The sequence below is a fragment of the Pelecanus crispus genome, chromosome 6 (genome assembly GCF_030463565.1).
Source record: "Pelecanus crispus isolate bPelCri1 chromosome 6, bPelCri1.pri, whole genome shotgun sequence".
Lineage (NCBI taxonomy): Eukaryota > Metazoa > Chordata > Aves > Pelecaniformes > Pelecanidae > Pelecanus > Pelecanus crispus.
The window spans coordinates 50,932,089-50,945,004 of NC_134648.1; the positions used below are offsets into that span (position 1 = coordinate 50,932,089).

A 12,916-nucleotide genomic window follows, 5' to 3' on the forward strand; every position below is an offset into this window, starting at 1 on the left:
GAATTTTTCATGCTTTTCTCACCAATAGGTTTTTCTCGCTTGAAACAATATTAAACCCGAGCTACTCTTATAGACCTAATTCTTTACCATCACTAAGTAGATCAAAAACTGAGTTCTTATTTTCACTGGGCTTTTTAGCAGTGAAATGAACCTGATTTTTTTTTTTTTTCCCCTCCATCAAGCTTGACTTTGGAGTCAACATACTAGCTAACAGTCAACATGACTTCACCATCATGCAGAGCATGAGGATTCCTGTCTTTTCCTTCATGGAAAAGATAAATGTTATTTCATTGCCTTGATGGAGCCTTCAAACTACTCCACTACAGACTGAGGCAGCCAGTCTTTTGAGAAGAGAAATGCAAATCAAATGCTTGAATCAAGTCAGGTTTGAATAACTGAATTTCTGGAGAGGGGCAAAGAGAAAGGAGAGAAGAAAGTGATCATGCATTTTTGTCCGCTTATGCACTATGAGGGTGGGATGAAGGCAGCGGGAACAACAGAAAAGCAGCCAGAACTGTACAACAGTTCCATGACGACCAGGTCCTCAGCTCCCTCACCTCCACAAACCTTGCCTGATGCCAGCAGGCACCGCAGGGGGGTGGGCTGTGAGCCTTCACATGAACAGGAACAAATAGATGCGCTTTGTCCATGCTGCCCTTTTGCAAACTCCATACCTGGTGGTAGAAAGACTCAATGTATTTCTTACTTCAAGTTCCAGCACCACTAAGATAGTGTATTTTATGTTTTAGCTAATGACACAGCCTTGCCTATATTAACTACTTCTTTTAACTATTTATGGGTGATTGGAATGATTTTTTGTACCTGTTTTCCTAATAAATATGTCAGTGTTTGACTGACTGGGAAAGAAAGAAGAGCAAGAAGGTTGCATACAAAGCTTTTACTAAAGTATCAACTTCTCTTTTGGCCATATATAGCAAATAATTCCATAGCTATGCCAGTGACATACAGCAGCACTTTTGCCTTTCACTTCTCTATATGATGCAAGGTTATATATGAACTGGGCATCCCCCATTTCCCTTGCTCATGTGGAGGCAGTCCCAGTGACAACAGCCACCCTTTGGCAACCTATACCAAATCAACAAAACAGCAATATCCAGCACATACTCCAGATGAAAACTCTTACACTTTTCCCTAATAGCCATAAGCTCATCGGAACAGAACTGATGCCCACGCTGGCATCCAGACAGCTGGCACATGATGCCAGCTTGCCTATTCTACCTTTCTACCAGTGGTTTCCAAATGCAGAGGTACAGACCAGCAGAGCATTCTAAAATAAAAATGGTCAGACAGACTTGTGGTAACTGTATTATTTGAAGAAAGAAAGGTCTCTACTTATCCAAAGTAAATACTACTTCTTCACAACTCCTTTGTCTTAAGCACCCAACCAGTACCCACCATGCTGCTGTTTATGAACTTGCCTTGATGTCCAACCCAGTTTCACTGAACCATCAAATAATACTCTTTTCAGGTGATGTATGTATATGTTTGTTATGGAAGGGATGTATGACCTCAGTGGGGCTTAGGAAGTCCATTCTCCCAAAACAGATCTTATTTCACACACATTGTTACATTCACCACCTGAGAGAAAACACATTAAATGCCTCACACATCTGAGCTGTCATGACACCAGGGAATCAATTTTCATCACCAAACTGGGTAGCTACTGACCATCCTCAGCTTGGGGTGAACAGCTTCCAACATACTGCAGGTGCTTTGGTCTGGAGCTGTGTATTTTTCTCCTTTTCGTGTCCTGACATGACAGCTCTTTTCATGCTCTGTCAAAGTCTGCTTTGTCATTCAGGAGTTCTTGTCATCCCAACTCTGCATGACATGTGTGGCACCACTCTTCTTTATTTCTCCTGCTTCAGAGATTATCTAGAGTACAGCTGAGGAGCAACGAGCTACAATGCCATGCAGCACGTTTTTCCACAGTCAGGACACCATCTGAATAGATCCCTACAACGCCAGTTAAAGGACCATTAAATGATCTAAATGTGCTAGTGAACCACCCTCTGTCATCTCCTACACTCTCTCTGCATTACTTTACAGTACCAGTGCAAAGCACAGTGCAAAGAATGCATTCAGCAGCCTGGTTCTGTTGCCTTGGCACTCACTGAAACAGAGAAGGGCATGCAGAGCTGGATCTGCCTCAGCTGAATACACTGACAAGTTAAGAAAATTTCTGCACGGAAGTTCAGGAAGGGCATCCAGCTTCTCCCACAATATACTGAGAACTAGCTCCTAGATCAGCTTAAGCTGTTGTGGTATGCAAAAACCAGAAATGCTCCAACATTTCACTTAGACAAGTCCACCAACAGGTACATAGCTGCATTTGGCTCTTACTTTGGTAGCTGCATGTATCAGGGGTGTGTCAAATCCAGGTGTGATTTTTTGGGAATTGGACTAGAACAAAGTGTTAGTCTGCCTAATCCTTGAGTCTGTTCTGCTTTGGAGCCGTTCTCTGTAGCTCACTTCTGAGCAGTGAGTTTGAGTAGCATCAAAAAGATCGAGATGGAAGCTTGAAGGCTTCCCTCTTACCAGCTGAATCTGCTGCAGATGTTCCACCACTGGTCAAGTCCTCAGTATTAATTGACTGCAGATCTGTGTAGGAGGGAGCAATGCTTGGGCTGCTGGTGTCCTCCGAGTTGGTTGTCCAGCTGCTCTCCGAGGCATGGGCTTGCCTCTCAGAAGAGTTGGAGGAGGGAGAAGTCCAGCTGGGTGCTTTTGATGGAGACACTGGATGCAGAAAACAGACAGATATTGGTTAGAGACTTACAGGGCAATCTTCCAGAAGATCACAGCTATTCCAAAGAGATGCTGTATCAGTGTACTGAGACCCTGTAAACACAAATTCCAACATCCACAGCAACACAGTTATTTTACAACAAACACACAGCAACTTAACTAGTGGCTGGCACTGTTACCCTCCAGCACTACTCAGCTGTCTGTCTTAGATCCCATACTGCTGGCAGCTTTACGTATTTCTGTTCAAGTATTGCAGAAGCTGTGACTTTTCAGAACAGGAAGATTTGATGTTTCTGCCATTGCTGACAAGAACTGAGTATCTGTGTTGTGCAACACAGTGGAGTTTTTATAGTACCACAGGTTTTTATAAAGTGGTTTTATTATATTTAATTAAGCATTCCCTATCTGTGACACCCCCTCAAATGTAGTCGTCATCTCAGGAATGCTCCACATGGGAGGAGGAGTATAAAAATAAACTGAAATTGACCTATTGACATGCACTAGAAATGGCTTTTGTTTCTGAACATGCAGGATGGAGTGCCCCAATCTGAATAAACTGCATAACATTTCTGCTCAGTGTAGGAAAAAACCCCTGTTCTACTCACTTGCCAGGCTTGCATGTCAAAGAGTTAAGTCCTGCCTAACCATCATCTAGAGTTCAGAACACAATCTTATACATCTACTGCTGTGAACTTGTATTGTATATTCTTTGGCCATAATATCACTCAAATGTTAGGAACAATGGGTGACTAGTGAGGAAATTTAAAAAAAAAAAAAAAAAAAAGATGTGGTAAAAAAAAATCTTCCTGAACTAAGGAAAGGTGTACTGGTAGAGACTAATTCTAATTTAATGTCAGCATAATAGCTGTTTGCTAAGTTAGTACATATTGTTTATCTTTTAAACCAACAAAGATCTCAATGCACCCCAAATCTTGCAGTTACAGAACAACTACTGACACAGAGGTTCTCTTCTCAGCATGTAATACACAAACAACCCCTATTAGGTTGACAGATACTTTGGAAGAAAATGGCAGATTAATGTTAAAGAGGATTTATTCCTCTCTACTCCATCCAAGTGGTGTGATGGGACACCACCTCATTATGGAAACCGTGCTGTGTGCATAGAGGGCATATCCAAACAGTGCTCCCTGCCTTGCCAGTTGGGAAGTGCAAATTTATTTTATATAGCTGTGCTGTTACCCTCAGATAAGCAGGCACCAATATATTTATATTTGTACAGCTGTGAGCCTATGTACTGAGCTGCTTCTGAGTAGAGTCATCCCTAAGGATGAGGAGCTGAAAGTCAGATCTGTCTCCTTATTGCACATGTTGACAGTTGTTATGTTAGAGTGACATGACCAAAACCCCCCACTTCTCCCTCCAGTAATTCTGCACTGTGTTGTGCTCGATGCCTATAGAGAAAGGATGACAAGTGTATGATTATAATGTCAGTCCCTCTCTCAGCCCGTTTGTTAAACATGGCATGAGGCATCTGAAAAGCCACCCTTAAAACTTCACCTGAAATTGCTTTGATGGACAGAGTGCTTTATTTGGACAAGGACAAGCTGAAAAGCTGAGCTCCATATGTGATCCAGTAGCAAGAGCCGAGTTTTTTTTAAATGTGTTTTATATCTGGAATTCTAGAAATTGTGGAACTATTTTATAAAAAAGATCTTAGATTTGCACTGTTTCTTTTTTTGTTTAAAGTCAGTCACAGCAATATGAAAAACATAAGCTAATTTAGAAACACATAAGATTTAATAACTCATATACTGTCAACTTGTTTTATGCTTTCCAAAACCAATTTTTGTCTAAGAGGGAGACTAACTGGAATAGTGTTGCAGAATACTTGTATATAAGGGCAAATTAATATTATTCCAGATAAGTTGTGCCACTATGGAAGAATATAATTGTTTTTTCTAAAGAAAGAGACTTGTACTTTGGAAAACTGTAACCACAGAGGCTTTTTCTGCAACAGTTGTTCTTTAAAATCCTACTACAGTCAACTTCCACCTATGACTGTTCTAGGTTCCCCAACACTAACCCTTGGAACTGGCAAAAGTGCATTTTCCCCTGTGCTGACCCAAACAACTACCTATCAATCTCAAAAAGCATGACAAGCAAAAGAAAACACCTACACGTTTAGGTCCCTCTTCAGATGCTCCTGTTGCTCTCCAGATTCCTGGAAGTGCCAAAACCAAATTCCTAAATGAGGTAGGGTTTTTTTCCCCTAGAAATTTGGAATTTGGTCTCTAATATCAACAGAGGCAGAGTCACAGCCTTTCAGCTGCAGAAATTTCTCAGAAATCTGTTTATGTTGAAAGACCAGTGCCAGATCTATCCCTAACATGCAAATCCTGTAGCGTGCGTAGGATACTGAAAAAATCAACTCATTGTTTCCCAAACTGAAAAATGTTTCCTTCCACATGCATTTTACTTTTCTTGACGTTTGTTCCTAATACAGTGGATTAGCTTTTAATATGCAGATTTACCTTTAAGCGTTCATTCCTTTCTGATGTTTTAAGGACCCATTCCTTGATCCCTACACTGTATTACAATCGACCTTGTTAGCATTATTTCCTTTCCTATCACATAGGACCTCAGACTTTTCTGATTTTAGGACAGCATCGCAGTTGGTCTAGTTTTCAGCTGCTGATCTCATGTTGCACGTAATTCCTATTTTCAGGTAGAACAGCACAAAATGTTTAAATTGAGATTTGCCTTACTGCCTCTCATGGTAGGAGTCTAAGTTACTTGAGCCATTTAAACCAGACGAAGCGGGGTGGGGGCGGGGGGAGCGAGGGGAGTGTGTGTGGAACAGATGATGTAACAGATCTTGGTTGCTCTAATTTTGGTGCTTTGTTGAATACCTCATTGAATTCAAGAGTGCAGCTAACACAGACAGAATATGAGATCGCGAGCTGGAGGCCCATTGTGTAACAAATGCAAATGTTATGTCACCGGCTGGCTGTGATCATTTACAGATTATGTAACATTTGTGATAGGAACATTTGGGTGAGCCTAAAAACCTCATTTTTCACTTCTGCAGTATCAGCTTGACGAGTTTGACTAGCCTGACAGTAACTGTGAGAAAAATCAAATTTCTTCTTTGCCCAGCAAAAGGAAAATGGGGAAGAGGGAACCACAATGCATCATTTCTGTGACTAAATATTTCTGTGGCCTCGTTCAAGAGTTACTGCTTCCCAGGGAGAAATCCACATGATTTGGCAGCTGTCAGTTATCTATGCATAAACCTGAAAAGCAGAAATATTTGGAAAGAAATATTTTGCCTAGCATTTACTCTGCCTGAACCTGATAGAATGAAGGGTTTACTAGAATGTCCTAAATAAAGATAATTCCCCACTATGACGCTCACAATGGGTGCTTTTTGTTTCTATACCTCAAGTCTTGACCTTTCTTCTCACCTTCCAAATTCTTTGTGTTTTCAGCCCTGTTTCTTGCTATCAGTCCCCCTAATTTCTGCTCCCCCAATAATGTCTTCACTGTTCCCAGGACAACAAGGGTCCAACATTAGCCTTGGTTTTCTTTTAAACGTATTTCCTACAGGATAACCGCTACATGGCAGTTGTCTTTAAAATACTATTTTTTTTAGACTGTGAGCACTGTGGGACAAAGATTTGCTTTCAGGGGAACCTGTGCAAAAATACTTTAGCCCTAAGGTCAGACAACATCTCTCACTCCTAGGGCCCATCCTCTCCGCTCTCACGGCACTCTGGAAATGCCACTTCGCAAGCCCTTTTCAAAATGTGTTTCCAGGCAGCCTGGCCATCAGCCTGGGTAATTATCTAGTCAGCTGTGCAGCTGCTTCAGCGTGGACAGACAGACAATTTCCTAACAGCACTGGAGCCCTGACAGGAATGTGGCCGGGGGTGCTGAGCCTTCAGGACATTGCTCTTGACGACTGCCTGCACAGGAAACAGATTTCAAATGTCTCCATCCTTCTCACACCGATCCATCTGTCCATACTTGGCCTTTACGCTCTTTCCCCGCATCTGGCTATTCGCTATTGTTCTTATGTGGGCTGTTTGCTGCTAGAAGTGAATAATTGCTGTCACCATAGGCTTTCCACTGAGCATGTCAGCGTATCACAGTTATAACACAAAGTCTCCAGCTTTGCTGCCACCCATAGAAAAAAGACGTGACCTGCAGATTAATTGAGAACAGCAAGGCTGAAGTTTATCCTACCTCCTGCTGTCAAACACCCCTCAGAGTAGAGGGCCAGAGACAAAGAGCTGTCGTCTCTTCTGCCCCACGACCTTCCCTTTAGAGGCTGTCAGCTGCACTGGCCTGGCCATTTGTAATACAGGGTCCAGAATAGGAGTGGGACTAGCTCATAAATAAGGATTTTAAAATATCCACATCACCACCTCAGGGTTCCTATATAGTTAAAGAACAACAGCCTCCCACACAAGGATTACATAGAATACATCCTGATCTGACTGCCAGGGGAACCATCCTCCTCCGCCATGAATCTCAGTCAGATGCTAAAAGTTAGTGTGTAAATACCCCCTGAGTAGCATGGATCACTTAGGACAAGCTTTTACAGGGGCATAAATGGGTGTCTTCTTCAAAACTGCAATGCTTTTGGAAAGTCTTCTCTGATCACCTCTTTTGGATATCCTAGACCTCGGCCTACAACCTAGTGTCCCCTGTGACTGAAAACACAAACCAAGAGGCAGTGCTTTTGCTAAGCACATACCTTAAGACTGGGTCACATCCCTTTAAGGATTGGAAATCAAGTAATACACCATGAAATTAGTTTTATGGAGGTCTCTTTGTTATGGCTACCTTTATTTAGGCTGAGCAAATATTTTTTTGTTTGTTTGTTTAATAAGAAGGTGCACTTAGAGTTTACCAGTCAACACGGATATCACAACATTAGGAAGGAAATACGGTGTCAGAGCAACCAACAGCTCTGTTTGAAAAGGTATGTGGCTGTATGAGTAAGAGTAAGGATCATCTAACCATGAAATTAAGTAATACAGAGGCAGAGCACCTCAGTTTTACTGATTTACAGTTAGGAGTGCTCCTTCCTTCTCTCCTCATCACCAGGATGAGTGAGTATTTACAACTAAGACGAATAACCAAAAATATAAATATAAGAAGGTCTTAAGCAGAGCTTAAGAGAAACTTCTTTTTGCCTGAAGATTCAGACCTTTCTGCAGGAGAAGTGGATAACCACTGTCTCGAATGGACTAGTCTGTAGCACCCATAAAAAGAACAGATGGAAAACTGTTGACTTTTACCCAAAACCTAACCCAAAGCTGCCAACCCAAGTTTTCTGACAGAAGTATTATTCATGTCACAGGGAGTATTTGATGGACTTAGTGAGCAGAGTAAAACTATAACGCTTTAAACTGCTTTAATAACTAGCAGTAATGAAGTGGAATTATTAAGAGAGAATCTCAATTTAAACATGAAAAAGTAAACTAATGTTTCCTTGGGCAATTACTCCACAGCCTCCTGTGAGGAGGGACAGAAGTCTGTACGGAAAAGCTAGAAGCTCATATAGCCATATCAGTTAGCATAAGCTGAGGAGGCAAGCCAGAGGCTTTGCCTGCATGTTTGCAGTATGTCAGAAAGAACTTTTACATTTGAAGACAAGTGTGTGCAGTCCTGGAATTAGGGACAACTTTGGTTGTCTTTGTAATTCTGTGGCTGCCAGAGCATAGCATCAAAAGACAGCAGAACGTACTGATGGGCACTGGCACACTAGTTGTTGGTCTTGCTAAGCTTCCGGCAAAAACCATCTGGGACTACGAGCAGACAAAGGCTACGACCACAAAGGACAGCGATCACCATTCTTTCAGTTCCAGATTACAGAAGCAAACACAGCTCAGACTTTTTAGATGGCTGTTCATACCTGTACAGAAAAAATGTCACTACTGAAAACACCACTATGCTGTTTCCCCAAGAATGCATTTTGGCAGTCTCCAGGGTCAAGACATAGGCAGAATGAATCACAGAAGCCTTTAATTTTCTTTACAAAAAGAAAATACTGCTAGTTCAACCCAGAACAAAATGAAGAGTCCTTTTGAAACTCTGATAACATTAATTGGGTTAAAATACAGTACAAACTAGTCAGAGTTCAATCTTTGAGAAATCAAAGAGCAAGGAAAAAATCCTGTAGGCTCTCACTGTATTCTGTTATGTTACTGGAATGGACCTTTTCATGCGTTTGCCTCACCTGCTTGTGGGTGGGTCGATGGAGCACTGGTCCACGGTGCATCTTCAAACTGAACCCAAGCACTGATGGATGACGACAGATCAGCACTGGGACACACATGGTTCCCAAGCACAGCAGAATCCACCTTGGGCTGGTCAGCTGCATCTTCCAGCTCTGTGTGGGAGAGGCCTTGAAATTCTCCATCCGCATTATGGTTCTCTTCTGAGGAGGTGTCTGAGGAAGAAAAACGTTTCTCCAGAGGCTTCTCAGTGCTACCTAAAATAGAGACAAAACAGAAAGATTGGTAGGACTTACAATTACTTCATTGTTTTGTATTGAAATATCTAAGATTTGCCATTAAATGTAGGTAGAAATTTTTCCTTTACCTCATGTAGTTTTTAAGACTAACACTGGGCATAGTTTTTGCACTTGATTGTAATAGGTGAGACTTTCTCCATGGTCAGTTGGATACTGCCTTGAATCTTGAAGGACAGATCCAAACCCTGTAATAGGTCTGCGCTAAGGAAATCTCACATTAGGAGAACATTTTACATTTTTGGCCCAAATTCTCTTATTATATAGGAGGATACAGAGGAGGATATACAGCAGGAGATAATTCAACCTCTGCACATACTGCTTCCACTTAGAAGGCAAGCTTTGTGATGCTAGATATATAACAGTAGTTGGTCTGATTCAAACAAAGAAAGTCTCACAAGGTTCAAAGAAAATCAGATAGCTTACCTCGTGAGTTAACGGGGAGGAGCAGGTCATCAGTGAAGGACACCCACTCAGACTGGTGGGAGGCAATGACACTAGTCAGAGACGTCATATTCGCAGCAGGCTCCTCATCTTCACTTGGGGATTATAAGGAGGAAGCAGAATGGGAGAGAGGTACAGTGAAGATGAGCCAATAGAAGGAAACACCACCTTCGCACTTCCTTTTCTTTTCAAGTGCTGTTAAGATAAGAAAGAAGTAAATTATGTCTTCTGGAAAATTAAATGGGAACAAATGACTGCCCCCATTTTAGTAATACAGAATGTTAAACCAATTTATGTACGACAGGCACAGTACTGTCAAAGGACTGCCACCTTTGAGACAGGAATGTCACCTGTGTCTAGAGGAGGGCTACACTTGAGCAACTCCTTGATTAAAACACCTGAGGGTCTTCAAACATCCTTATGTTAAAACAGTCAACCACTGAAAACAATGTTTTATTCCTTACTCAGGGAGCCACGCCTCTCATAACTCCAGCAAGAGAGGTCATGAGGAGATTCTCCCAGGTTTAGCAAATTTTGATTATGATGTAACTTAATCCTAATTCCAAGATGTCAGCATGTCCTTGCTCATCTTGCTACCGACAATGTCTGATCCCTCTCAAGAGCAAGCAATAAGCTGCATGTCTCATTATCAAGAACATTTATGTAGCTGGTTCTGGGATTGGGATGGGTTGCCCATGATTCTCATCATAGTCTGGGTATGAAGAGATGCCCCCTCAGCTAGCTCTACTTTCAACTCTGCTGCTTCACTGGAACTTCACATTTTAATTTTAAAAAAGAGCATCTTAGATCTTGTCTGGAGTTAAGCATGATTTTGCTGTAGCCCAGCAAATGTTTTCACAGACATGGCAACTTTAATTAGGATGCACCCCAACAGGATGTACCCCACACAGATCTGGGAATCTGCTAGAGGGCATGGGGCACTGTAAAGTGCTCTGGTTGTTGGCTAGTAACTGGGAAGGTCAGGTCCAGGGAGAGAAATTCCCTTTGACAAGCACCCATGACCACCTCAGATTTGCAGACCACTTCAAAACTCTAACAGGACTATTGCCTCCTCCTAGGGAAGCATGTGAACTCTGTCCCCAATCATCTCAAGCACTGAAGCTCTTGTTGAGATGCTATTCAAGTACTTGAAAACACTAAAACTCAGACTTGGCTATTTTAAAGAGCTTTAAGCAGCATCTCTTGGCCTGCTGTCTCTCACCCAACTAAGGGGTTTTCTGGGGGTGAAACTTCATGTTGGTGTACTTCAGATACTTTAGACTTCTCTTTACTCTACATTAACAACATTTATGTCCAAAGAGCAGACCATTATTTAAATGCATTCACTTTTTAAGCATTTTCTGCAGGAAGTAGATGATTAAATGGCTCCCAATATGATTATTCTCTTCAGGGCCACAAAGTTATTAATCTGCTGAAGGCAGGTCAGCAAATAAGAGCTGCATGAAAGAGCCGAAAACTTTAAAAGTTTGGAAGTCACAAACCAGCCTGACACCCAGAGAGAATTCCATGTTCATTGTCTGAAGATGAATCTTTTCAAGTAGAATTTAACACGAAACACACAGTTTCCTGCAAACACAAAAAAGGATTCCTAGACACAATCCTGATGGATAAGTGCAATTTGCCAGAAGATTGATTCCCTCTCTGTAGACTTTCCAGAGCCTCTGGCCACCCCACAGCCTGTCCCCCTGCATATCTTTCCCTTGTTACACAACCAATTCCCCAATGCTGGAGGAACAGCTGCACTTGAGCCCCAAGCCCTTTTCCTCCACTCCCATGGCAGGACGTCCACCTTCACGCAGTGCGGCCAGATACCTTTGCCTGCCTCGCGCAGCATCCATTTTGGGTGCTATTAATAGAAAGTACAAAGCTAAACATAGAGGCAAGCTAAGAGAAAAAGAATAATCAGATGTTTAGGATCACTTGGACGCCATATGAGGGAAGGAAAGGATGACCTTGGTATCTTGCTTTCCTCCTGTGACCAATTAAGCTGTTTGTTTTGGGCTTGTTTAAATATCTGTAACTGAGTCTTCTTTTCTCAAGCAACTGAATACTGACCTCTCCCTTCTCCTGGAAAAGTCCTGATGGAAGCATGAAATGGCAGGAAATGAAAAAAGAAAACAGTTTATCTTGCCCTTAATGCACAGAGACTCCAGTAGAGTGCCTTTTTTTTTTTTTTTAAATGTCAAAGGAAAAAAGCCATGAAAGAATGCAAAAAAACGGACTGTTTCAGCTGTGCAGGTATGTGGGAGAATTATACCATTATTTTAGGACAGATGTGCTCTTTTACCCTATTGCCCTGTGACAAGCATACTTTTCTAAACCCACTCAGTACCAGACAGGAAAACTTAAAACACCTTAAAATGGATAGTGAGCACTATGAGCCCAGAAAAGCATCAGAGTACCATGCAGTGCAGCATGAAGCGCATACTCCAGCTATACAACTTCCCCATGGCTGGAATTTTCCACAGACTTCCCAGTTTGGTAAATAAAGGAGATTGTGTTGATTTATCAAGGTTATCACAACTTTTAGACAAGCAGCCTGAAAGAGAGGAAAGCCAACCTGAGTAGATCATAATGCCAAAGATTCTCAGAATAGAGGCACTGAGGATGCGTATGTTAGGATGAAAAAAAATATTAAGAGACAGAATTCTGCATTCCCTCAGCTTTCACAAGAAAGCATCAGTCCCACCGCCCTGACCGAAATGCCTGTACAGAATTATGAACCATGTACAACTAACCCCTGTGCAGACTATGTGAAAAAGATACAACTTCATCCCCAAATTATTTTTCACCTCTCTTCACTTTCCAAAATCCTCCTTAGAAAAAAAACCTAAGCCAACCCCACTGTGAACCAAGGAGCCTTAGCCAGCACAATACCAATGCCATTGTGCATTCAGTTAACACAATGATGCTGCAATTTGCAGACCGACTACAGAGGTACATGTCTCCAGAGGAACCATTTGACACTGTGGATAAACCTGAATCCTCTCTGTAGCAAAGCAATCAGCACCCGCTATTTAAACACTGCAGTGAGTACTTTGCAAGCAAATTTTGGAGTTTTTTCTCCCTGTCCTTCAGACTTCTCAAACACCCATGGCTACTCCTAGAATAATGGATTTCGGAGTCTACAAAGACTAAGGGAACAAATGGATCCTCCATACCTCAAGTGAGCTACATTTAAAG

The 12,916-nt window shown here is 41.9% G+C and overlaps 1 protein-coding gene across 1 annotated transcript in view; it reads right to left on the reverse strand.

Moving 5' to 3' along the window:
* Positions 1 to 9,902, reverse strand: part of STON2 (stonin 2) — a 60,326-nt gene extending 50,424 nt beyond the window's left edge. Inside the window, exons 1-3 of the mRNA XM_075713413.1 lie at positions 9,695 to 9,902; positions 8,975 to 9,229; positions 2,560 to 2,757 (exon numbers count right to left, since the gene is read on the reverse strand). Coding sequence (XP_075569528.1) covers positions 2,560 to 2,757; positions 8,975 to 9,229; positions 9,695 to 9,782 — 541 coding nt within the window. The 5' untranslated portion in view covers positions 9,783 to 9,902. The remainder of the gene's footprint in view (positions 1 to 2,559; positions 2,758 to 8,974; positions 9,230 to 9,694) is intronic.
* Between the last annotated feature and the right edge of the window lie 3,014 nt (positions 9,903 to 12,916).